This window comes from Acinonyx jubatus, chromosome A2 (genome assembly GCF_027475565.1).
Source record: "Acinonyx jubatus isolate Ajub_Pintada_27869175 chromosome A2, VMU_Ajub_asm_v1.0, whole genome shotgun sequence".
NCBI lineage: Eukaryota > Metazoa > Chordata > Mammalia > Carnivora > Felidae > Acinonyx > Acinonyx jubatus.
Genome location: NC_069383.1, coordinates 69,945,972 through 69,973,313, shown reverse-complemented (window position 1 = coordinate 69,973,313; position 27,342 = coordinate 69,945,972). Strand labels below are relative to the sequence as shown.

At 38.7% G+C, this 27,342-nt stretch overlaps 1 protein-coding gene across 17 annotated transcripts in view; it reads left to right on the top strand.

Annotated features, from left to right (window-relative positions):
• The first annotated feature begins 499 nt into the window (after nt 1-499).
• The window catches only part of PPP1R9A (protein phosphatase 1 regulatory subunit 9A), a 323,631-nt gene continuing 296,788 nt past the window's right edge, over nt 500-27,342 (top strand). For 4 of the 17 annotated variants that reach the window (XM_053218438.1, XM_053218436.1, XM_053218441.1 and 1 more), the window contains exons 1-2: nt 1,209-1,552; nt 2,844-4,454. In XM_053218438.1, coding sequence (XP_053074413.1) covers nt 3,063-4,454 — 1,392 coding nt within the window. In that variant the 5' untranslated portion in view covers nt 1,209-1,552; nt 2,844-3,062. Of the gene's footprint in view, nt 652-723; nt 1,095-1,205; nt 1,553-2,843; nt 4,455-27,342 lie in introns of those variants that run through there. The other 13 variants (XM_053218433.1, XM_053218437.1, XM_053218439.1 and 10 more) reach the window with 9 other exon arrangements.

Here is a 27,342-nt window from a genome sequence, read left to right as displayed (position 1 = left end):
TTTCATTTTATATTTCTATGAGAGTTATGGTTTACCCTCTTGAAAACTTGTCCTTTAGTCGTTTTTACTCTATGGAGTTTTTGGAGGATTGGCTTAAAGATCTACATTGACAGACATGATCAGTTTCATAAACATTGCCACAGAAAAGACACTTGGGGTATCTTTTTAGGGAGGAGGTAGGAGTGGGCACTGAGCATTTATAAAAGAGGAGGGTGGGGCTGAGCAAGTCATAAGACCTCCTAATCCTTTTCCTTTTAACAATGGAGACTTGAGGTCAAGGTGGGTGTTAGGCCGGCAAGGCGGCCTAGGTGTGGGCCAAACCGGCCTGGAGAGTAGCCTGGGGTTTTAGATGCCCTGGGGTCATGAAGTTAACTGCATACTTTGTGCAGGCCCAGTAGCAAGCGGACCAAGAGCCCAGTTTCTGCCGAACCAACCCCGGTAGCAGAAAGGCGGACGGGCCCCAGAAGGGCAGGCCTTGCCCTAGGCCGGGGAGGCCCCTAGCCCACGGCCGAGGGGGTGGGGCGGCCTCGCCTCGGGCCGGTGCTTTTCGCCCTCGGTTGGCCGCCAGAGGCTCCCTCTCTCTCCCTCTCCTGGGATTTTGCTGCCGGGCTCCCTCTCTCTGCGGCCCTAGAGTTAATCCCATCAGCCGAGGTGAGGCACCTGTTACCCTGGGCCTTCCTCACCCCCGCGGCCTCTCTCCCACTACACCCTGGCTCCCGGGCGGCCCAAACGGCCCGCAGCGGGTGACCGCACGTGGGCCAAGCCCCTTCCGCGCCCCGACCCCCCTCCCCGGGCCGGCCCGAGTGGGCGAGCGTGTCGTGGCCCGGGCCGCCGCCCGCCCGCAATGGCGTTGGGGAGCGCAGCGCGCCTCCCGGGGCCGCCCGCCGCGGGCAGGGCGCGCGTGGGGGCCGCGGCGCGAGTGGAAGCGGCCGCCGCAGCCGCCCTCCGCGCTGCGCCGTGAGCGGCGGGTGGAGGGGCGCCGTGCGGGCCGGCGCGGATAGAGCCGCGGCCACAGTGGGGCGGGGGGCGCCTCTGAGGAGGGGGTGGGAGCCGCGGCCGTCCGACCCTCCCCGCCGGCGGCGGCTCCCGCTCGGGTAAGGGGGAGGCTGTGCGCGGGGCGAGGAGTTGGGGAGGGTGGAGATGAAGAGGAAAAAAATCGGGATGTACAAAGGCTGAGTTGCAGGCTGGGGGTGGGGGTGGGTTGTGGTTGGGGAGCGATAGGTTGAGGATCGGAGGCATTATCAGTGGGATCTATTGTTTCCTGGCACATTGGGAGGAAAAACAAAGGGATTTATTATCATTACCCTGTAATTTTTTTTTCTTTTTCTTTTTTTAATGTGGCCAAGGAGCTCGGCTCTCTCGGTGCCACACTGGGATCCGCCTGGCAGCCGCCGGGAGCCGCAGCCAATGTGTTAGGACTTCAGGTGCTTTTTGGCACAAAGCTAGACTGCGACCTCCTACCATAGCGCTTGGCGTCACCTGCTCTCCCGGCCCTGCCCCGGGGCCGAGGGATTGCGTCCCGAACCAGGCTTGGGAACCGGCTGCCTCTCAAGTTGGTGTTATTTATGTTTGTCTTTTGTGAGGGCAGGTTTTGAGTCCCCCGGCGGCCTCATCTCCCCCGCCCCCGCCCCCTCGGGTTCGAATTGGCCGGGGAGGGAGTGGGGTGTATGTGTAGGGGGGGGGGGGAGGGTGTGTAAGGCTTAAACAAATGTCAGGGTACAAGGAGATGGTCGATGCTTTACCAAAAAACAGGCACCACACTCTCAAGCCTTTCTTGTTTGTCTGCATGGGCCATGCATGCGTGCTGGGCCAGGAGCCGAGTTTGGAGGCGGTTTCAGTGAAAGTGTGTGCTTCCTCAGCTGATTGTGCGTGAGGGTGATATGGCTCGGCCTAATATTAAAAGACAAAACAAAGCAAAACAAAATGAAAAATCTTTAGCATGACATTGTCTGCGCCTCAGCAGCTCTTGAAGTATTTGATTACTGGCATATTGATATAAAATCCAGCTGTGGGCTAGTGGAGACCAGCAAGCATGCATTGCGTTGCATTTTGAGCTTGTAGGAAGTTAGAGGCAAGTAGGAATAAACAAATCAGGGTTATAAGAAGAGGTTTCATGTTATGTTTGCTTTCTGATCGTCACGTTCTCCTACATTTATTCCCATGATATTCTACACCTCACTCTATAATGAATACTATCCACTCTTAGGAAACTTCCAAATATTAGATGTAACTGAACTTAGAGTGAAAGTTACTTTCATGTGAGAACTTTCTTCTGCTTGTTTTGGTCTGAAATGTACTAATGTTGTTTTGGGGATGCTGCAAATCAGAATATTGGACCAGAAAGAGTGAAATAAGCCTCTGTAGGCATATTATGGACTTTGTAAACATAGAATCCAAACTTTGAATTGTGCTTACCCAGAAAGATTAAATTCTACCTGATGTGGAGCATCCCAAATGAAATTCGTTTTTTTTTTTTTTCCTGGACAGTTTGATGGTATCTTAAAGATCTAGGGACTGCTGTTTTTTTTTTTTTTTTTTTTTTTTTTAAGACCATTCACAAAAGCAACCAAAACTTAGGCTAAAGTAGTGTGCTTATGTGTAACTCGTGTGTGTATTAGTGTGTGATTTCGGTAGGGACCTCCAAATTGAAACATTTTTGTTACCAAGGACCAATCAGAGTTATAACTTTTAAATTCTTGGCTTTTAAATGACCATTTCAATAAGTAATTTTTTTTTCTGTTTGATATATGACTGAGTCACTTTGAAAAGTGTATTCTTGGTTGACTAAACGTAAATTTTCGAATAAGTAAATGAATGCAGAAATTCATTCTTTTCTATTACAGATGAACCTCTAGTCTTGCTTTGAAAAAGCCATTTTGTGTAACTCTTGACTGAATAATTTCCTAATACACCTGTTGGGAGGATCACTGATACAGTATGCCATTTGAGAGGTACTTTTTCTTGACCAAATACTCTCTTGATTAGAGAAGAGAGGTGTTTTGTTTTTTTGTTTGTGTTTTCCTGGTCATTATGAACATTGGCTTTTCACCCCTGAAGTAAAAATGTTGAAAACCGAGTCTTCAGGTGAACGAACCACTCTCAGAAGTGCCTCTCCTCACAGGAATGCATATAGAACTGAGTTCCAGGCACTGAAAAGTACCTTTGACAAACCCAAGTCAGATGGGGAACAAAAAACAAAAGAAGGTGAGGGCTCCCAGCAGAGCAGGGGGAGGAAATATGGCTCCAATGTCAACAGAATTAAAAATCTGTTTATGCAGATGGGTATGGAACCCAGTGAAAATGCTGCGGTCATTGCCAAAACAAGGGGGAAAGGTGGACCTTCATCTCCACAGAGAAGAATGAGGCCCAAAGAATTCCTGGAAAAAACAGATGGCTCAGTTGTTAAGTTGGAGTCCTCTGTTTCAGAACGAATTAGTAGATTTGACACAATGTACGATGGCCCTTCATATTCTAAGTTCACAGAAACTCGGAAGATGTTTGAGAGAAGTGTGCATGAGTCAGGACAAAACAGCCGCTATTCCCCAAAGAAAGAGAAAGCTGGAGGGAATGAACCTCAGGACGAATGGGGTGGCTCCAAGTCCAACAGAGGCAGTACTGATTCCTTGGACAGCCTTAGCTCCCGGACGGAGGCTGTTTCCCCAACTGTGAGTCAACTGAGTGCAGTATTTGAGAACACTGATTCCCCCAGTGCCATGGTTTCTGAGAAGCCTGAAAACGAATACTCAGTGACTGGGCATTATCCCCTGAATCTACCATCTGTTACTGTTACAAATCTTGACACCTTTGGTCACCTTAAGGATTCAGATTCTTGGTCTCCTCCAAGCAAACACGGTGATGATGCAGAGGATGCTCAGAAGAGTAATACAAGTCCAGTACCAGAAGTGGCTTCGAAAAGTACCTCTCTAGCTTCAGTGCTTGGTGAAGAAACACAGCAGAGCAAGGAAGCCGAGGACTCCACATCTAACCAAGAGACTCCTGACAGAATTGACAGAGATCTTCCTGAGGAACCTTGTGCTGCAAATAAGGCGATGCCAGAGTCTGAAATCCTTTCACCACAAAATGAACCTTTAGAAGATGCCGAAGCTAATTTAGTTGGGAGTGAGGCAGCAATGCATCAGAAGAAAGAACTTGCAGGTGGTGATTTTACCTCTGCTGATGCTCCTGGATCCAGTTGTGGAAAGGAAGTACCCGAAGATTCAAATAATTTTGAGAGTTCCCATGTTTACATGCACAGTGACTATAATGTGTATAGGGTAAGATCCAGGTATAATTCAGACTGGGGAGAGACAGGCACTGAACAGGATGAGCAGGAAGATAGTGATGAAAACAATTACTATCAACCAGATATGGAGTACTCGGAAATTGTTGGATTGCCAGAAGAAGAAGACATCCCAGCAAATAGGAAAATTAAGTTTAGTAGTGCTCCAATTAAGGTAAGTATGTTTTCTCAGTTTGGTTTTGAAGTTTTTCCTAAGTTTGTTTGTGTTTGCTTTTGTCTTGTTTTTTTTTTTTTTTTTTAATATTTGGGCCTAAATGTTTGCAGCATAGATTTGACAGCCCTAAGGATTTCGAGGTTGTTAAGATACCCGTGTTGTCAGGTGATTTTAAAAGTTTGGGAGAGATCCACATATTTCCTTAATATGCTTTATGGTTGCATAAACCAGTATTGGCTAAGAGTAAAGTTGAAGAAGTTTGGGGATTGTGAGATACATTCCAATGGACTGGAGTATGAATGACACGTACACTGAAAACCAGGAGGGTTAGTTTGAAACAGAATTACCTCTTTAACTGATTTTACCTAAAATTAGCCGGAAGTGAGAAAATTTCCTGAATCCGAACACTCTAGGATATGAGGTATAATGTACAATGGGAGAGTTATGGTGACCTTGAAATAATAGTCTTATTTACTTGCTTAAAACATCTGAGTTATCTCTTACCTGAGTGTAAGGGGATTGTGAGGAATGTTGAAACTTATCTCTTTTTTTGTACTGCTACTTGGTAGTGAAAGTTTGATTCATGGAAATATATTAGCGGACTTAAATGCTTTAATTGGAAAGCTATGACTGTAAGTAGCTTTGAGTTCAGGATTTGTGATGTAGCACTGAAATGAAATTTTATGAAAGGAAATTAAATTGATTTGTCATTCCGGGATATATTTTTACCTCTTAAAAACTGAATAAATGCCAGTTGAATTCAGATTCTCTATTCTAATGTCTTCACTTAGTTAACATTCGGTATAGAAGAAATAGCACAATGTACATCAGTAGCGGGTAGTGAAACATTATTAGCTGATAACGGCAATAGGGGCAGGAGGTAGTGGGTTGAATATCACAGTCTCCTTGGAGTGGTTTTTCAACGTGTACTTGCGCACCAGCTCTGTCCTAAGATTGTGGCATGCCCTCCTAGGGGAATCTGGAAGGTTGTGGTGGTAGAATGTGTAGTCTGAAACCACTTCCTAGGGACTTCTAGCTTATCCAATATGTATGTGTCATAGATTTGGAATTTGATACGGTATCTTTTAAAAGAATCTAAAATCATTGTCTGTTGTTATTTCCACCTTATGAAACTTCCATATAAGGCTGTAAGGTCTGTAGATTTACAAAGCAAAGAGAAATTTGACTTTGTCTTAATTATGAAATACTATTTTGAAATAAAGTGATAACCTGTGAAATTATTTATGGATGTTAGCAGGCAAACTTTCATGTCATTAGTGTAAGACAAAAGCTCTGGGACAGAATGGGCCATGTCAAGTTAAACTATGTTTAAAATAACTGTAGATGTGTTATAAAATAACTAATATAGTGTGGTTTCAGAGTAAGCCAAGTTTCTTTGCTGTGCTTTTCCACTTTCCATTGTGAGCCTCTCCCCTACTCCCCCCCCCCCACCCCCCAATTCTAGGCTCTCTCTTTAGAGGTGTCTTTCCCTCAGGCCTAACCAGAGAGCTCCAAAATTTCACCATGCGTGTTTCCTTCCCAAGTGTTCTCCTTTGAACATCATCTTTTTACCCCTTAGGAAGAAAGCAGTAAGATTAAATTGTTTCACATTGAGCAAGGCAGGAATAACTGAAATGAACTCTTCAAGGAGTTTGTTAAAACCAGTGACTAACTCCCTAATGGGGATAGCAGCTTATGAAAATTTATCAAGTCCAGCACTACCTACTCAACCAAAAGGGGCACCAGCCTTGTATTTGGGTCCTGTGCTGCCCCAAACGTAACTGCACAGTAATAGATGTAATGAATTTTAAAGGATTTCTCTTTGAAATATGGCTGTTTATATGTGAACAAATCAGGTTTGGGGTATGATATTCTGAAATTCAAGTGATTTTTCCCCCCTACTATTGCTTATAAAAAAAGCATTTTGCCTCTTAACTGTCACGTAATAAAGAAACTGTATTTCATACAACAAAGAATGAAATAGATTACATGCATAAAAGTTTAACACATTTCATCAAGAACATAGATCAAGATTAAGGTTTGTGAAACAAAAATAATGCACTGCGTTTTACTGGGCAGTTAACAGTACTAGTTGGAGTGGATTAAGTTTGCAAACAAAAGATTCATTCTTAGCCCTTTGTAATGAATAAGACAATTGCTCTTTGTTGTTGTTCTGATTGTTTAGCATGTGAGTGGATTCACTTGGGAATTTTGAGAGCTACTTTTCTACTGGTGGTGGTGATGGTAGAGTTTAGATTATTCTCCAATTAAGATTTTTGCCTCAGAGGGTGGTAATAATTAAATTCAATAAGTATTTATTGAAGGCTTGTCATGTGTCTGTTTTCATGCTGTTAGCTGCAGAAGACACACAAATCTGTAATGTTACCTCTCTCTTATGTGAGCTGGTGGAGTCAATTCTTAAACTTGATATTTAAAACCCACATAACAGTCTGAAAACCTGTGCTGAAATGTCTAATGTCCTATGAGGACTTTAACTGTCCTTGGCTGTGCTAAATGCATGGACTGAACAGGATTTGATAGACCATTTGGAAGGGAGAAAATGCTGAGCCATTCCCTATGTATGTTTCCTTATTCTTTTTATAAAGATTCACTTATGGGATGGTAGATTCTGATTTCCAACTTAAATCTTTTTCCTTTGAAATTTAAACATACTTCCTCTTTTAGCAACAAAAAGTGGACATATTCCTTACAAAAATGATCTTTGGAACTTTTATATTCTTTTCCTGATAGTCTCATCTTAAGTCTTCACCAGGGTAGAATTTCTCAACACTTTCAGACTTTTGTTTTACGTCTTGTTTATGATCTTTGTATGTGTGATCATGTCCTCGGTTTTTATTTCAATTCTTCTCTAGATGCCTTGAGTCTGTATTTTCCCAAGATACCTTAAATCTGGACCTAGAAAAACATCAGAGTAATAGCTGATCTTCCCTGTGTAGCATATTACTTATAAATAATTGTTGGTGAAATTTAGAAATGCATTGTTTCTTAATGGATTGGTTGATGTGTTTCATAGTGTTGTCAAACATGGGATTAATAATGGAAAATATAAAATCCAAATTTGAGATATGGAATGAGAGTGTTATGAACCATGCTAATTTGAGATGTGGAATTATGCCTTCATTCTCAGGAATTTCTCAAAACCAAGAGATCCAATTCATTGAATTTGCTTTAAATGAATCCAGGATAGAAAAGGTGACATTTTTCATTGTTTGCCCCCCCTCCCCCCATTATTTCAGAACATTTACTGAGTCCTTACTATGTGTCAGGAACAATGCAATATACAATAAAATGTAATAAATGCATAAAATGACTGGAGCTGATCAGGTCAGCGAGTGCTGGTAGATGAAATGTATAGCCCATTAAGGACGCTTCTCAGGCTATTCTGCTCAACTGTTCTTTGATATTCTTTCTTAGGTCACTGCAACCTTCTTAAGGAAGTCCTAACCCTTTCTCTGTTTCCGGTAGCCTTTTGTCCTTTGGATAGGTGTTCTTGAAACACAGCAGAGATGAAAAAGGTTATTTTCCTAGTTTACAGCAAGAGGGAGATTATAGGGTTAATGATAGTGTAAGATATATTGCGCTGTACTTTTCTGAGTGTTTTCTCAAACTGTTTGGAGCTTTACAGAGCTGAGATTCAAAGGAGAATCACCAAGGGCAGTATTGCTTCTCTAAACCTTACATGATACTTGTTGAAAGTGGGTCTCAGCATTCTCTATCTCTTCTGGAACTCTGAGTTGGTACACAGGGCATATATGAGACTTTATATTCAGGATACTGTTCAGGATGTAGTGCTGAGATCCAAATTTCTGTCTTTTTCTTTCTTCAGATAGTCTCCCTCGGTGCTCTTAAACTTTAATATGCTTATAAATCACCTGGGGATCTTTTAAAATGCAGATTTCCGATTCAGTAGGTATTTTGTGGGAAATTATCTGGATGCAATGGTTAGCCTCCAAGTACACTACCAGCGTTCCTACAGGTTGTGGAATTGACAGGCTCAGCAACCAAATTAAATGTTTGAATCACACTGTTTCAAACACACAGCCAGTAGCAAGAGGAAAGCCATGGGGTAAGTTAGCACACTTAAGGTGCAAAGGTTGAAAGGACCACACTATGGGAGGCCTGGGTACACAATATTCATGTGTCCTGACTCTCTTTCACATCACTCTTCCCATTGAGGGTGTGGTTATGAGGGTCAGAGTTGATTTTTGAGTAAGGGCTCTACGTACTAGTAATACTCTGGGTCATGATAATTCTTGCTCTATAGAAGAGAGTAGGTACAAGTACACTTACATACAACTGTAGTTTTGCCAGTTTCCCTGGTTTTATTTGTGTTTCTTGGGTAAAGCACCTGTGGGTCTGGAATAAGACCAGGATGGGCGTCCTCGGTGGGTGGCTCATATGGAGATGATACAGCTGCCAGTCCAGAGATAGAATAATGATGATTTAGTCTTCCCATGTCTTTCTTTCTACAAGTGAACCTCTCGTTTGTTCCATCATATTTTCTATTTGGGGATGTCTTATGGCTTACTAACTTAACTATTTTTAACACATCTTATGAATTTTGCCTTTGTTTTAGAAGTTCATAGGCTTTTATTATCTATACCTAATTGGGTCTCTTGAGTGTTGCCTTTACCTCATAAGCTATTAGCTTCCTTACCATCAATGACTATCACTTCTTATGAGTTTTATCCACCCCATTTATTTTCTTGACCTTTATAACAGAATTTAATATTCTTGAATAATACAGCAGATTCACAGAACATTAGGTCTCAGGTGAGACTGCATTCTCAAGTGGGTGCAGAGGCTGCTGGTCAACAGATCAACTCTTTGGAATCTGATTGTGAAGTACAGTCTTTTGGCTTCTGAAAGGAGCCGGTCACAAAATGTTGGGGAAGCCCATTTAACACATTTGCTTTCCAGACCCATCTGCTGTGGCTGTTTGTGTAAAGTAATATTCTTTGCAGCTGAAACAGGTGTAAAGTAGTAATGTGCATGATGTTTCTGGATGCCAGAGTGGATTATGATTCCTAAAAAGTTTGGGTCATTAAAATGTCACATCCTAGACTCTTGTGTGGTCTAAGTTTTTAATTATAAAAGAACAGGAGAAAGAAGTTCTTGATAGACTCAGAAATTCCATTTTCTTCTTTTTTTTGGAAGCCCAAATTAATAAACAAGAGAGAATATAAGGATTGTCATCTTATTTAGTTTTTTTTTTTTAATTTGGATAACTTTGATGTCATAATATTTAAGTTGGACTTCTTTAAAATTTTGATGTCTTGTACCTGTGGCTTATAACTAGGTAAATATATAAAACATTTTAGTGTACTCTGTAAATCCAATAATGAGTATTTGCTGAATGAACCCCTTTTCTAATATTGAGTGTGTACACAAATACCTCTTTTCTATTTCACTAAATGTTGGTCATTTGGTATATAAAAAGGGATTCTTTACTACAGCAAACTATTAATAGATGTTTGCTGGCATTTCTTTTAGTAGAAAGGTTTAGTTTTTCGGTTTTTGTATCATCCATAATGTTTTGTCTTCCCATGTAAACTTACCTACAAAGGATGCTAGTTGTTGGGTTAATGGGTTTTAAAGGTAAGAGTAGCTGAATTTCGGGGAAAATATTTTTCTGTTATGTTATCCATACCTTGTTTACCTTATTAACCCAGTTACATGCCCATCAATAGTAATTTGATTTAAATCTCATCTTCACTAGATTTTTTTTTCTTATTTCTTCACTACTCAAGGACAAAAAGTATTGGAATTTCTTTAGAGAAATACAGTTAGATACGGGATAAATTCTGTATGAGCAAAACAAATATTGGTATATTAAACTCTGAATATCATTTGGTTTTTGTGCTGTTATTTAATTTACTTAATATTTTTTTCATGATTTTCTGTGCCCTTCCTTTTTGGATCTGTTTCGTTTTTATTCTTTTGCTTCATTATATTCTACAGTTCTCATTTTGAATGGGAATAAATGATTCATACTTTTTCTTCCTGGTCACTTAAAAATTTTCCTCCTGGTTCTCATTTTTTTCATTTTGGCTTGTGACATAGAAACTTAAAGATGAAAAATACTTCAAGGTAATCTAGTGTAATTTTCCACTCAGTTCAGTTAGCTCTTCAATAGCACATTGCTGACAGATGATCATTCGGCCTCTGCTTTAATAATTCCACCTTTGGGGAGTTTATTATTTTTCAAGGTGAAAGGAAAGTTAGAAGAAGTGTGTGTGTGTGTATGTGTGTGCGTGTGTGTGTGTAGTTGTAAAACATTGTGAATGTGCTTATTTTCATTTATTTTTAATTTGCAATTGTTTTATTGAGATAAAATTCAAATAGCATAAAATTCACCATTTTACAGTGCGCAATTCAGTGGTTTTTGGTATATTCACAGTGCTGTGCAACCATCACTATTACCTAATTGTAGAACATTTCCGTCACCCTAGAACAAAACCCAGTGCCTGTTAGCAGTCACTCCTAATTTCCCTTTTTCCTGTATCCTGTAGCAAACACTAATCTACTTTCTGTCTCTATGGATTTGCCTCTTTTGGACATTCATATAAATGGAATCATGGGCATGCTTTTTAAAAGGGATGTGGGGAGGGGGGCGTCGCCTGGATGGCTCAATCGGTTGTGTCCGACTTCGGCTCCGGTCATGATCTCATGGTTTGTGGGTTCGAGCCGTGCATTGGACTCTGTGCTGACAGTTTGTTTAGAGCCTGGAGCCTGCTTCAGATTCTGTGTGTCCCTCGCTCTCTGCCCCTCCCCACACACTCTCCCCCCCTCTCTCTCTCTTTCTCTGTCTCAAGAATAAACATAAACAAATTAAAAAAAAAAGGATGTAGGAGACACCAGGAGTTTGGCTTGCGATATGTTAAAATTTAAGATATCCTGAGGACAGCAGACTATGGGAAAGTCTAAAGGGCAGGGGCAAGAGAATTTTCTGGGTGCTGACATGGTCTAAAGATTAAGTGACAAGAGGTGGGAGCAACAGATGCTGTCTGCCCCTTATGCAATTTCATGGAGAGAGGAGAAAAAACAAAAAACAAAAAACAAAAAACGGAGGAGACAGCAGGATCCAGGAAGGGATGAGGGTATTTGTAGGGATGAGGAAGAATGGTGTCTGTGGCAAAGAGGATGGTTGGAGCAACTCCCTTGTGGGACACTGCGCTTCTATTCGCGTTATCTGAAATTGCTACTGATGAAGCCCAAGTGTTTGCTTCAGCATGAGGTATCTTTAAAAGCACAAATAGTACTAATGCTGATTCCATCTTTATGTTGGTTTTAGCACAAGGGACCCTTGTCCTTTTCTGATGATCTGGTCAGCTTATTTCCATCCTCCTGCTCTTACGTTGTTGCTTTCATTATCCTTTTATGTTGATTGAAATTGTTCATAGACTCTTTATATTTAAAATTCTCCTCACTCTCCAATATTTTAATAAAGATTTCATATGCCATACTTGCTGTTATCTGTAATATAACCATTTAGGAGATGAGTAATTTGGGGCAGGCATTTATTTAGTTAATTGCACATTGTTTACTGAAGCATAGTATATATATTGCTATTAAATATTATTAGCTGGTAATGAAAGTAACACCAAGAGTGATTTGGTATTCTGTAAACTAGACAAATCTGCCTCTTGAGGCCTTGGTCTTCTTATTTATAATTGAGACTGTCTTACTTGTAAAAGACCCCTTCTCAGCTTTAACATCTTGTGGTTCTCTAATTATCTCTTACACATATTTGTATAATAAGTACCATTATCATAAATGTGCTATTATTTCAAAGGGAAAATTTTGGACATCTTTTGTTGGAATGTGGAAGTGAATTTATATTGCTCTTGAGAATGATATTTATGCTATAGATTACAGTAAAAACTTTAAAATGGTTAAAGTTTTAAATCCAAGGGAGTACATTTTTATAGAGTGGCTTTTTAGAGCAACTCAACTTTTGAAAGTATGGGTTGAACTATATATTAAACACCCTGCTGAAGAACCTAAGAATAAAGAAATGTTTTGTAATATGGTTGCTGACATATTAATTGCTTCACTCACTTTTGTTCTGGAAATAGCTTCATAGCACAGCTCAACATGAGTGAGATATTGATAATTTTTTGAAAAATTCCTAATTTTCCAGTCGAACTTTCTCATGCATCTATTCCTACAAAAAGGACAATGAAACAGGCGGAATATAAAGATCTTTTATAAAATAAAAATTTTATTTTTCAGGAGGAGGAAAGTTTTTCTCTTCACTTACATCTGTTTTCAGAGAGATTTAAGAAAAGCATTTGTAGAATTAAAACTTTCCTCCAGATATTTATGTCTCAGGAAAAGTGGTTTTAAGTGAAATGGCTCATAGACCTGTTAGTCTCCTCCCTTTTTTAAGTCAGATAATGAATTTTATTTTGTGGGAAGATGATCTTTCAAGTTAGTTTCTACACCAGCTGAAATACAGTGGCTATATTGGAACACATATAGGTTGACAAGGGTCAAAAAAGATAAAGAATCGTGATTATGGAGCCTTCTTTCCTGGAGTGACCAGGTGAGAGGTTGCCAGAGTAACTATCTGTGGAGTTTTCCCCTTGATTCTTTTGGACTGGCCTAGCCTTAAGAACCTGGGTGACTCACTGCCTTCAATCTGTCACTGTACAGCGAGGGGGACACTTGTCCACTTCAGAGCTCTCCTCTAAAAATTACTTTCTACTTCTACTCCTCTTTCAAAGTATGTCAGGATAGAGTTGTGGGGAGGGTACATTCATGCTGGAAAATTTGTCTAATCTTGAATACAAGGATTTTAAATAGTACTGAGTCAGAGGTCCCTGTTCAGGGTTTTGAAGAGTTTTCTTTCCTGTGTAAAGGACCTCCACAGAGGAGACGGAAAAGCAGGCTTATTGGTTGGCATTTAAAATCCACTTGTGAGTCACTGCGGTATTGATGGGTTCTTTTACTAAGCACTTGTTTCAGATAAAATGGATGTGCAAAGTTGTTTTGTGGAAAGAAAAAGACATAAATTCACACTGTTCACTTTGAAGCTATCTATCTATCTATCTATGTATCTATCTATCTATCTATATTGATGTTAGAAAGTTTAAGATTGAGCACTAAACATTAAACACACAAACAAACCTTATGAAAAATAAAAACTGAATCAGAAATGAGAGTCTATAACATAATAGGGAGAGCAGAACACAAGAATGATGACAATATAGATTAAGTCTTCATTAACTTTTGATATATGTGCATAACGTTAAATTAGCATTAAAAGGGAATGCTATTTACAGTTTTTTTGCTTGGGATCTAGAATTATCTATGATTGTTTAGGATAGATTTCTGAAAATTGGCTAAAATATACTGCCTGAATTATTATTTAGAAAGGTTGTATTAGTGTATAACTAGCATTGCATTGGAATGGTTTTCTCATAATCCCCACACCAGCACTTGGTGTTATTTATATGTTTTATAGTTTTCAGTTTGGTGGGTGAGAAATGTCTCTCATAATTCCCATGTATTATGTTGATTTATTGATGAGAGGAAGTGTTTTCATGTGTTTACAGGCCATTTTTGGAGATGAGTTGTGAATATTGTGTTTTTGGTCAATGTGTTTTCTTGGTCCATGATTATTAGTAAGGAGTACATCAGAGTTGTTATTTATCTTGGTAGAAAGTTAAAAGAACTCACATGCCTAGTAATAGGGGAATGGTTAAATTCATTATGATATATACATTTGGGTACTAGGACAAAGCTATCGTAAGTCATGTTTTCTAAAATTTTAAAGATAAGAAATATTACTATGCCCAGTATGTTACAGGGTAAAAACACTGGTTGAATACTTAATACGCATTTTTATCACAATTTTATTTTTAATGTACGTATATTTGTACCTATAACAAAGATTAAAAGCACATACATCGACGGGGTGCCTGGATGGCTCAGTTGGTTAAGTGTCTGACTTTGGTTCAGCTTTGAGCCCTACATCAGGCTCTCTGCTGTCAGAGCAGAGCCCACTTCGGGTTCTCTGTCCCCCTCTTTCTCTGCCCCTTCCCTGCTTGCATGCATGTGTGCTCTCTTTTTCTCTCTTTAAAAAAATAAATAAATATAAAAAAAAAAGCACATATGTTAAAATGTTAACTCTGGTAATTTCTGGGTGAGAGAATACAGTTGATGTTAAAAAATTATATTTTTCTAGATTTACTAAATTTTCTATAATGAGCATATGTTACTTCTTTAATTATATGTAAAAAAGTAACGGAAACACAATTGGAATGATCAGTGATAACAACTTAAGAAGTTGACAAAAACATTGTTTAATATTGACCAAGATTCAAATAATTAAACCCTTATGTCACAGAAAATTTTGGTTGATGAGTATAAATTAATGGAATACTGAAGAAAGTGTTGGTTTAAGAAAATGGGTGGGCTTTTGGCAGTTGAATTCATTAAGTGCATATACTTTTTATTCCAGGTAAAATTGATCCCACATTTGTGGGTAAGCTTGTGAATATTATGGGGGGAAGATCTTCCAATGTATTTTAAATTATGATGATAACACTTAAATAGATGTTAGATATCTTCCTTCGGTTGCTGGTTGTGTGAGTGATACCCTAATGTGTAACTTCAAGTATGCTTTTAATAAAAAAAAAAAAACTGGGCATATATCCTGGATTTGAAGTGAAAAATATTTTGATGAGTAGTCTTACTAAAAATAATAAATATTTGTTTTTAAAAGAGTCTAACGGTTCTCCCACATGAAACCATGGCTTTGTTTTTGATCTGTTAAATTATTGAGCTTCAGGGGTGCCTGGGTGGCTCAGTCCGTTAAGTGTCTGACTCTTGGTTTCAGCTCAGGTCATGATCTCATGGTTTCAGGGGTTTGAGCCCGTATCCGACTCCACTCTAGCAGTGTGGAGGCTGCTTGGGTTTCTCTGCCTTCCTCTCACTCTGCCATTTCCCACTAGCGCCGTCTCTGTCTCTCTCAAAATAAATAAACTTTTTTAAAAAACTAGAAAAAAATATTATTGAGCGTCAACAGATTTTCACTCTCAGGAGTTGAGAGTGTGGAGATGTCAAGTTTAGTATCTTGACTATATGTAATCCTATGAAAACACTGGCATGCTCTCAGTTAAAAACAGGAATTTGAATTCTAGGACTCCACGGTGTCCTTTTGAATATGTTTCCTGTTCCAAAACACCAGCCAATATGTCGTTTCCCGTTGTTCTTTTTAACAAAAGTTTTAGCCGTAAAGAGATTCATTTGATGTATGATTAGACTATATGGTAGTATATAATATTTTTAGTTAGAGTCAAAGGGTCAGTTCCTCTCATGAATTGGATAGCATTTCACCTTTGAAAAGCTTTGGTAGATAATGCTGGAACATGTAAATGATTAGAAAAATATTTTTGTCAGGTAGCAGAGTTTTCTGAAATTAGAAGTTTAAAGTATTGCTTCTGGTCTAATTAGATCAATTGATAACTCATCTCTTACAATTTTAAGCAATTCTGGCATTTTGTAAGCTCTGGTGAAGTCCTAATTAAATTCCCTTGCTGTATACTCTGGTGCTGCATTGCCATTTTTCATTAGGTATACTTTACTTACACCTTATTACAATGTGGCTAATAAATTCTATTTGTATTTTATTGAATACTGATTTTATAGTAATAATACTTATATGATTGTATATAATTATAAGGATTATTTAAAGGAAAAAAGGCAACATTATTATGCACCCAGCTAACTTTGAGATGAAACTTGTGTTTTTCCATTGGAGATTCTGATGCTTGTGGAATTTTTATGTTGCTGGTTCCTTCTCTGAATAATGAGTTCTGTGAGTAGTATTTTTAAGGAACTAGAGAGCTCTCAGGAGATTGCCCCATTTACAGATACAGCAATCAGAAGTTTTAGTTTTTTTTTTTTTTAATTAAAACAATTTTTTTAAATGTTTATGTATTTTTGAGAGAGAGAGAGACAAAGTGGTGGGAGCAGGGGAGTGGCAGAGAGAGAGGAACACACAGAATCTGAAGCAGGCTCCAGGCTCTGAGCGCTCAGCACAGAGCCTAACCAACAAGGGACTCGAATTCACGAATGGTAAGATCATGACCTGAGCTGAAGTTGGACGCTTAACCGACTGAGCCCCAAGCAGGTTGTTTTATGGCTGTGTCTCTGGAACTGTCACAATGCCTGGCACACAGTAGGTACACAATTGGTGGTAGTAACCTTTGATGTCCCTCACCCACTCCCCTTCCCCTTTCCTGTTCCCTCCCCCACCTGAAGGATGATGGTGATAAAATTTGTACATGTATAATGATTGTATAATTTCTTTGTAAGTAAAATTCTTCAAGTTAGCAGTTATAAATGAAAGCCGAGCGATTCCATTATAGATTGTAATCTTTTCTGGTCCCTGTTCTGGCTTGCTGAAGCTGTTGTGCTCTTTCATTTGGGAAATCTCAATCTATTGCCCTGTAAGATAATGACAGTTTATAAGTAACCAGAAACAGTCATTAAAGTATGGTTGCATGAGATATAGCTGTGAGGGTTGAAGGGGGAGAGTATTCATTTTGCTTTAACTTTATTTCTGCTTTGAGTGATCAACCAAGCTTGTAATTAGTTGCCAGAAAATACAAAAATTGAGGCTCCATACTAAAGTTGTAAAGCTACTTAGAAATTTCAGTCATTTGCCACAACTATGGCAAATTGTGTATGTGAGTATATCTGTATTCTTACATGAAAATTATTGAAAATTTAATTAAAGAAGGCAATTGAATTATTTTTTACCATTTAGTCTCTTCCCCACATTTTATTTCCTGAGCTGTTTATTAAAATGTGTTTTCTTTTGTACTTTTCTGTGATTAGAGAGGAAATACTTTTTGGGGGGGGGTCATTTCTGGCCCCACTCACCTTGATAACTGATTTTAGAGATGTCTTTGGTTTTAATTCCAGACCTAAGTTATAGCTCTGTAATTATTTTGGTAGCCAGTTGTCTCATTCTCTAATCAGATTCTTGCTGAGTATGACTTAGTTTATCCAGAAAACAGCTTTCCATTTTTCTCTGTGACTTGTAAGTAATTAGTAATAAACTGCATGGGAACAAATAATCCAAGGTCTTCAAATCATATTTTTTGTCTGTATGTTTCTTCCACGAATTATATTATCTGGGAGAAGTCTGACAATTGTTATTAGGCTAAAATATGACATCCTTTGTTTACTCATGTAAATTTGCTTAGGTACAAAATGTATGTCATTTTCCCCAGACAGAAATAGCCTTTAATGGCACTCTAAGGAAGAGAATTGCCAGGCTGTTTTCTGCATTTTTATTAAATAAAAATACAATAACTTTTTTGGGGGTTTACGTATATTCCTCGTGACATAAAAAAGTGTTCTTTAAAAAAAAGAATTACATTTTGGGTGGTAGTGGTGGTGTTGGTAAGAATATGTGACAGTGTATTATGTTCATGTTGTTTGAATGAATTGAGCCAGTGTGTGAAATACTGTTATGTACTGTATGTTATTACTGCTAACGATATTTTCATTTTGAGATTAATATGATTATAACATTTTACAATTACTGTCTGGGCATTAGTCAAGGTTGATAGATCACTTATTATTCAGGTGTTTATAAATAACTGGTTATGCTGCAGCTATTTAGAGAAGTGTTGTCTTCTAATTGATTGATAAGTCAACAGACATTACTGAATATACTTAATATGTGTTGAACATTGAGCTCTGATGTGTGGATATTAAGATAAATAAGACAAGCCCTTGCTTATCAAGAAATTTATAGTCTTGTGAAGGAGATGGAGAATAAAACATTTATAGGATAGTTCCGTAAGTATTGTGACATAGTTATATTCAAGAAGTGACTGTATGTGTTTTATTCTCCAAACTGGGACACTTTTCACAATAAAAAAGAGGTGAATAATAATAATACATATTTGAGAAAGTAGATGATCTGAGTGTGTGTACATTTTTATTTATTTTTATTTTATATTTTATTTACTTATTTTTAAGTAATCTCTACACCCAACATGGGGCTCGAACCCACGACCCCGAGAACAAGAGTTGCACGCTACACTGACTGAGCTCGCCAGGCGCCTCTATTCATTTTTTAAATAAGAGCATAGGCAAGTTGCTTAGTCTTCTTTATATCCTACAATGTCTAAGGTGACTATATGATTTATTGTCAAACTGGGACACTTTCTGATAGTGAAAGGACTATTGTTAACACGTAGGCAGCAACAACAGGCATAACTGGGTCTCCAGTACAGCTGAGAGCAGGGAGGAGAATGTACTGTACTGGAGACACTTCCAGTGTAGTTAAAGCTCTGTGCCTATATTTAAAAATCAGCGTGACCCAGCGTGGCCAGTACACGTGGTCACGTGCATATTAACAGGGCGCAGAGGTGTCCCCCTTCATTAGGAGGAGGGGAATCATCAGGAAGGGCTTCTTAGAGGAAATGGTACTTCATTTTATTTATTTTTAATGTTTATTTATTTATCTTGAGAGAGAGAGCGAGAGTGTGCATATGAGCAGGGGAGGGGCAGAGAGAGGGAGAGAGAGAGAGAATCCCAAACAGGCTCTGCACTGTCAGCGCACAGCCTGATGTGGGGCTCAAACTCATGAACCCTGAGATCATGACCTGAGCCAAAATCAAGAGTTGGAGGCTTAACCAGCTGAGCCACCTGGACACTCTGGCACTTGACTTTAAAGATGAGTAAGAGTCCATCAGGTAAAGTAGGATATCCTAAATTGAAGAAAAGTATGTTGGAGGTAACTGTACATAAATCAGAACTAAGGAACATTAGGGGTGTGCGTGTGCATGTGTGTGTGCATGTGCGTGTGCGTGGTGTAAGAATGTAGGCAGGTAATATTTCAAGGAGAGACTTATATACTAAGTGGTTGGAATTAAATGCAAACTCTGGGGAGTCACTGAAGAATTTAAAGGGATAGTTGACCTCATCATTTTGCTATAGTGCTTCCCTCTTAATTGTTGCTGGTTCCGGAAAGCTGGAGGAAGTTCATCAGTTCTTCATTCTTTCTTTCATTCCCACTGTTCTTGCAGAAACATTTATCTTAGATGCTTTCTACCAACTTATTTAACCAACTTATCAGATTAACTGATATTTTCCATACTGATGGGGCCCATCTAACTGATTCTGGCTTACTTACAGTCTGCTATTTAGTATGCCCTCACTTTTCATCCTGCTAAGTTGAGTTGTAGGCTAACTATGAGTTGGTTATGTACCTTTCTAAACCTGTTTTTGCTGGTTTCTTATCTTTCTAGGTATGTGTTTAATTGAATATTAGGTATATTGATGAAATATGAGTGTTAAAAGAAATTTTTTTTCTATAATACCCTATATTGAAATCTTCAGAAAGGTCTGATGAAGAGGTTACCTAAAAATCTTGCTGTTGAATTAAATGAAGGTGAAATGGATTAATAAAACTGTTTGAACAAATATCTAAAATGATCAACTACTCCAGTTATTTTTCAAGTGTCTTTCAAGATTTTGGTCCACTCTAAGAAAGTCAAACTGGTCATTATAGCTGATGCATAATGCCAGTTGTTAATTTGTAGACCTAAACTCAAAGCAAAGGTCCTGGCGTGATATCCAGAGATCAGTGAATGAATGTACTTTTAGATGTCTTATGTTAATATAGACCTGATGAAATATAAATCAGATTTTATGATTCTTTAACTGCTTTTTTCAATTAGTTGACAAATTCTTAGTCCAAATTGCTTCTGCTAAGAGGGCATCTTCTTGTGAAGAATGTCTGCTGTAAGCCAGAACTCAGCACATCTCCTGAACTACATACTGGAACGTATCCTCTTTCAAGGTGTCTGAATTCTAGTGGGAAAGATGGACGGGTAAGTCAGTAGTTATAATGCAGTGAGAGATGCACTGTGTTAGAGGTTTTCACAGGACACTGAGCGCAGTGAAAGAGCACCTGGGTTCTGGACATAAGTTAGGGGAAGCTTCTGGGAGAAGGTGAAGATCTAGCTAAGTTTTGAAGGTTTAGTAAGTGTTTGCAGAGAAAGGGGCAGGTGTGCAAAGTAGTAGGAAGGCACAGAGGAAAGAAAAACACATTATCTGTCGCAGTTCTTTTTTTTCTTTTTTAGTTTATTTATTTATTTTGAGAGAGTGTGTGTGAGAAGGGCAGGGGAAGACAGAGGGAGAGAGAGAATCCCAAGCAGGCTTCACACTGTCAGTGCAGAGCCTGACACAGGACTCAAACTCACGAACTATGAGATCATGACCTGAGCTGAAATCAAGACTTGGACGCTTAACCGACTGAACCACTACGCACCTCTCTGTTGCAGATCTTAAAGTAGTTTAATATTGTTGGTGCATAGTATGGCAAGTTCAGATCAGGAAGGTTCCTTTGTGCTAGACTCAGGAATTTGCACACTTTTCTGAAAACTTACCAGTCATGAGAAGGGATTTTGAGCATAGAAAAAGGCATGATTGGATTTGTATATTAGAAAGGTCACTCTGATGGAGGGTGGAAGATGGATTGCAGGAACAGGTCTGGAGATGGGGGTGGAGTGGATATGCAGGAGTTCAAATTAACAGGGCCAAGTCTGGTAAATATTTATAAGAATGGGGTCAAGACAGGCAAAGGTCAAGCTGGGGCAAGACATAAAGGCAGAAGATGATGAGAGGTGCAGTTTTTTATGAAGTTAACTTTTAAGTACAAAAATCATATGCAACTATTTCTTATTCGTCTCCTGGATTTCTCCTTCCCTCCCCAAAAAGCACCTTGGCCTAGGGCTTGGTTTATAACAGGTAGTTAGTAAATGGGAGATAGTGAAGGAATTAGCTGGATATAAAGAGAGAGTTGATTGTCTTTGATCCACCAGTTGCAAAATCGGATGGGTGAACTAATGGGGCCCTCAGGGGAAGGCAGTGGGGTCTGAGAGCTAGATCCAGGTATCTATGGCATTGGGGTACTGTGAGGAGAAGAAACACGAGGATAAGGAAGTGGGACCTGGTGAGAGTATGGGGAGGCAGCATGATGGGTCAGGCCCACATTTTGGAGGAATAAAGTTTGAGAAATAGCGCTTTGTAGAAACTTCCAAAGAGGAGAAGATTTAGGAAGATTTTAAGAAGTATAAAGGTTTAACAGCCTTGTTGGTGGGTTGGTAGGTGAAGTAGGGTTCTCTGAGTAATTCTTCTGAGCAGAGCTGGTGGTATTTATGGATTGAGACTAGGGAAGAGCACTTCTATTCAGGGGAGGCCAAAGAGGTACAGAGATGTAAAGATACTGACTCACATTTATTTCTGTTAGAATAAGTTAGTACTGCTGGGCCATTTAAAAACTGTAAGAGTAACTCAGGGCTGTGTACAAGCTTGGTGGCAGATTTGGAAGAGAGTTCAGGGCCAAGAAGAACCAGTGCTGTACTTAGCTGTCAGGGTCTTGCAGGGTAAGCCTGGGTTGTTAATGCACCCGTGCAAAATAGTCAGGTATGCAGATGGTGGACACCTTCTGTGGAATTACTTTGCCTGGTCAGCTGGAAGTTTTTCTTTTTCCTTTGTAGATTTTTCTAGCTGTGTTTTGCCCTCTGATACTGGATCTGCAGTGATCCTAAATAAAGGCTCCAAAGTGACAAACATGAATATTATTCTAAAGCATCAGGAGACTGAAATAGCACTTCTTTCAGTCTTAATTTGCATTGCAAAAATAAGTGCTCATCAGTAAGATATTGTGTTTGTTTTCTTTTCTGAAGGCACGGTGAACTTCAGATGATATTCCAGTACTTCCTAATTTGATTTCAGGCAGTAGCCTTTTGACAGGTCATTGTAAATTAAAATCTTTTTCCTATTGGCCTGATGTCATACAGGGAGATATTGTTTCTACAAAGGGATGCCACCTCATAAAAATACTAAAATTAGTCATGAAAGAAAACATACAGTGCAAGTTAATGCAAATAGAGGAAGTATACTAACCAACACAATAATAACGGAAATGTTGCTTTTAGGGATTTTTCTGCACAAATTAGACTGGCCGTGGGTTCTTAAAATACCACTTCTATGTGTATGAATGTGTGCCTCTAAAAGTATTTGAATGGGAGTGGCTGTTTCCATGGCTATTTCTTCTTCAGTGAATTTTTGCTGCTGAAGACACCCTGACCTGGCTCTTGGCATTTATTTCACTTGAGGTGTGTGTTGGGCTGGGCGTTAGCCGGTTTTAAAGACAAGTTCAGTGTTCTTTGTTGTTATGTAAAATTACCTAGCAAATGCTTGTGCTTAGTCCATTCTATCTCAGGGGTGGCTGGAAATAGATCTACTCAGTATTGCCCTTCTTGAGAAAGAATGGATTGTAATGATTATTATTTTTAAGCAAATCTGTGTCTACCAGCTGAAAGGGACTTTGGATTTTGTGTTGTATTTTGCTTACTGATTCTGTAAATGGTGTCAAACAGATTGAATTGGTACCAACTCCATAGCCGAATTCTCTAAAATGAAGTTGCTGGATTAGAGGATCTTTAGATCTAGAAGTATCTTGTAGACATAAAATTTCAAGCCTTTATTATAGAATTCTTAATTAGTTACATGAATATTCAGACCCCTTACTTTCATGACTGTTGTTTGGAGGTGTGAATTTAGTGTTTGCTAAGTCTATGAGAATGGAGGTAAGGTTTTGGAGAGTTAGTTCTGGCAGTTAAATTTAGCTCTGTTAAAATTGAGAAAATATATATTCACAGCATTTGACCTTGGAATTATAGGTAGGAGTGCTTGAGAGGAAGGGAAAGGGGGATGGTGGAGCTCATCATGACAGTTCATGAATTAAAATGAACCACCTACTCTACCAATAATAATTATGATACATCTTTTTTTATGCTGCTCTTCATTTACAAAGATGGAGACGGAGATTCCAGTCTACCTGGGGCATATACCTTTTTTTTTTTTTGGTTAGGAAAGGTAGTATTGTTTTGATTCATCTACATTCTATCATCTGATCTCCTGTGTGACTGGTATCGTATAACGTTGAAACAGATGGTCAGGAAACAGTATGTATCTGCTGAGTAGCGCTATGTGACAAAATATGTGACTATATGATTAAAAGTCAGGAAAGAATTAGCTTTCACTCTGAAACACACACACATACACAAGTTGTCTTTGGCTGTATATGTATACCCACGTGTCTATGGATATATAGATTTATAGCATATATAGTGTCCCGCCACCATGTAGGAAAATTTCAGTGCTTTATTATTAAGGTTTTTTTAACTTTTTTTTAATTTTATTTTTGAGACAGAGAGAGACAGAGCATGAACAGGGGAGTGTCAGAGAGAGGGAGACACAGAATCTGAAACAGGCTCCAGGCTCTGAGCTGTCAGCACACAGCCCGACGCGGGGCTCAAACTCATGGACTGCGAGATCATGACCTGAGCCGAAGTCAGCCGCTTAACCGACTGAGCCACCCAGGCGCCCCAGTCCTTTATTATTAAGAACAGTTACATTATCAAACTACAAAGCTCAAGGAAATTCTCTGGGAACATAGTTTGCCATGAGTCGACTGGAAATGTGCACATCTATAAGGAGATTAACAGAGAAATTTATTATGGTTCAGTTTTTAACTGAAGCTGCTTCTCTGAAAAGTCTAAAATACAACAAGGTGAAGTTAAAATATTCTGAACTATTTGCAGAAATGCCACTGAGCATGTAAAGTATCAAAGTGCTTCTTAAGTCATCACTGAATTCAGGTAGACAGGCAGAGAGATCAGAATAGAAGGTGCAGTGGGAGTCATTCTCCTCCCTGCTCTCAGCTGTACTGGAGACACTTCCAGTGTAGTTAAAGCTCTGTGCCTATATTTAAAAATCAGTGTGGTCAGGGCCTCTCACCTGTCAAACTTGGATGAGCTGAAGAACGGCATCATAGGGCAAAAAGCAGTGAGATGGAGGAGATTAGGCTGCTTACACCCGCCCAGGTAAAGTCACCTGAGTAAATTGTTAGTTTAATTACTTTGTCTCTATTCGGTGACCACCGAGGGATTTCTTCATAATTGAAGGAATTTTCCTAACCACATGAACACTTCACAGTAATAGAATAACAGGAAACAGTCGTGATTCCAGAGCTATGAATCTCTATAGGTTTGTGAGTATAGGTGTGCTATCCATTACCAGTGGACCAACAGTCGAAAAGTATTTGAGTGCCTAGCCATCGTAGATCTCCAGGAAATTCGTCTGTACTCTATCTCATAAACTTTCCCTTTAAAAATCTGTTTGTTACTCTGCTTCAACCAGATGATCCACATGACTGTGAGTTCTTTCAGGGCAGGGAGCTCTTTGTCTTTGTAATTTTTGTGTCCCCTTTGTGGCACAAATTGAGTGTTCAATAATTAATTGTGAATGAATGAAATTTTACAGCCATCTACCAATATTAGTTATATGAGCATATGCCCTGTTTTCCAGAGTTATTAGGCATTAGAGTAATGAACCCTGTGAATTCTAAGTATATGGTGATAAGTGGTTTGGTTTAATAAAGAACTACATGCATCTCATGTAAACTGCCTTTCAGGGAAAAATTGGAGAACTAAAACATTTCTTTTTTCTCTTTTCTATTTGACTTTTGAGGTGAAGATATTCAAGATATCTAATGGCCTGGTTCCTTAGCCAGGCCGTTAGATAGGTGGCCTTGTGATTGATACTGGCCTTTCCTGTAAGGGGTGATATAAGTAAAAACTGGTATAGCATTTTGGATAGATTGCCAAGCCATCTCATTTCTTAGTTTAACTCGGAATAACTTTGAATTAGTTTTCTTTTATAGGTTTGCAGTATTGCATATACTTATTTGTTGAGGGTTTGCTTTGGGTATGATGATACTGGAGACATCTCTCCGTAGGCTCATGGAAGGATTTAGTTTTTACCTTGCCATTATCCCAGCAAATTTATGATGGTACTTATGGAAAGGGAACAGATACTTGAAATATTATTTATTTAAAGGACATGGTTAATTCCTTTTCTAGTGGAGGAGATGCTTTGTGAAATTCGGGCATCTTACTGTATCCTTGTCTAAGTCCGGTAGTGTACAAATGTGGCGTTTCAGTATTTTATTTATTTGGGCTTTGCTTTTGTTTAAAATGTTTATTGTGAAATTATATGCTTAGATTTTTATATTATTATAATTATTTTATGTATAACTTTGGTTTTTTCTTACTGCATTTCTATTTTCGATGTTTTCCTTTTATATGGTTTAATTTTTCTTCTGTGAGAAAGTAATTAGAGCCCTGGAATCTGCTGTCTTTGTCTTTTGTAGCTTGCTATGCATAAACATCATATGGTTGGAGTTGATATGATCAAATAATTTTTTTTCTTTTAGTTAACAAAATTAAATTGCGATTCTGTTTCAGCAACAGAAATTTAAATCTGGTTTTATTTCAGATGTATTTTGGTTATAGTTTCCATAATAAGATCCAGACTCCCTAGTTAAGTTGATACGTATCATTTTGTTATTAAATTGCCATTTTGAGGCTGCATTTTCACCCATAAACCTCTTTATAGAATCCCCCCACTGCCATCTACTTAATATTCAAAATTTTGTCCTTATTTCTAGGGTTTTCCCTCTATGCTATTTTTCATTAGTTCCCTTTTTTACTAACATTTCCTGCTGTTTTCCATTTCATTTTGCTTACATAAACAAATTAGTTTCTTACTTGAAAAGCTTCAGTTTATATATATATATATATATATATATATATATATATATATATATATAAAACATTTTGTGGATGGTATTTCCCAAAGGATTCCAAGTAATTTGCAGCAAGAAAACACAATAAAAACAAATAAAATTAAATAGAGAATCAGGATTAAAACGAAGAGGAGCCCAACTGTGGAGACAGTAAATCAGCAGAAATGGTTGCTCTGTTTGTGCATCACATGTGATCTTAAATATCCTGTAAATCATAATGAAAAGGAGGTATACTCAGTTACATATTTCTTTTTTTTTATTTTTTATTTTTAACATTTATTTGTTTTTGAGAGACAGAGAGAGCACAAGTGGGGAGGGGCAGAGAGAGAAGGAGACAGAACCTGAAGCAGGCTCCAGGCTCTGAGCTGTCAGCACAGAGCCCCACGCAGGGCTCAAACTCACAAACCGTGAGATAGATCTTGACCTGAGCCGAAGTCCGATGCTCAACCAACTGAGCCACCCAGGCATCCCTCAGTTACACGTTTCTAACACTGAGGACAAGCGGCATTTTTTTTTTTTTAACCTCAGAAGCAACAAAGCTTTTGTTTTGTTCCTAAAGTTTTTGCATGGGACATTATTATGTTGATGATAATAATAAAAAGAGCTAACATTTACCATGCTAGACACTACTTAATAGTTTTTTTTGTATTCATCTGTTTAGTGTTTAGGATAGCCAGTCGCTTTACAGCAGCAGAAACCCATACCCAAGGTACTTGAGCATGGAGTGAGCCCACAGTTTATGGGTGGACCCAGCGTGTAGCTGAGGCGATCTGGCCCAAGAGCCTGTGCTCTATCCTAATGTAAGATAATTTTTTTCTCTTTCTTTTTTCAGTTGAAATAGATGTTGACATACAATGTTATATTAGTTTCAAGAGTACCACATAGTGATTGGACATTTATATAGATTGCAAAATGCTCACCATGACAAATGTAATTACTGTAATAAGTGTCAGTCTTTAGAATAGGCTCTTCGTGATAAGCTGGCTATTTAATTTTTTAAAAGTAATCTCTGTGCCTAACGTGGGGCTTGCGTTTATGGCCCTGAGATTGAGAGTTGCGTGCTCTACTGAGCCAGTGAGGTGACCCTCATCTTTCTATGTTTTATCCCATTTGGAAGATAGTTTTTCTGTCAGTGCTCTTAACTGAGTTCAGAACTGATTGCCATTGCATAGT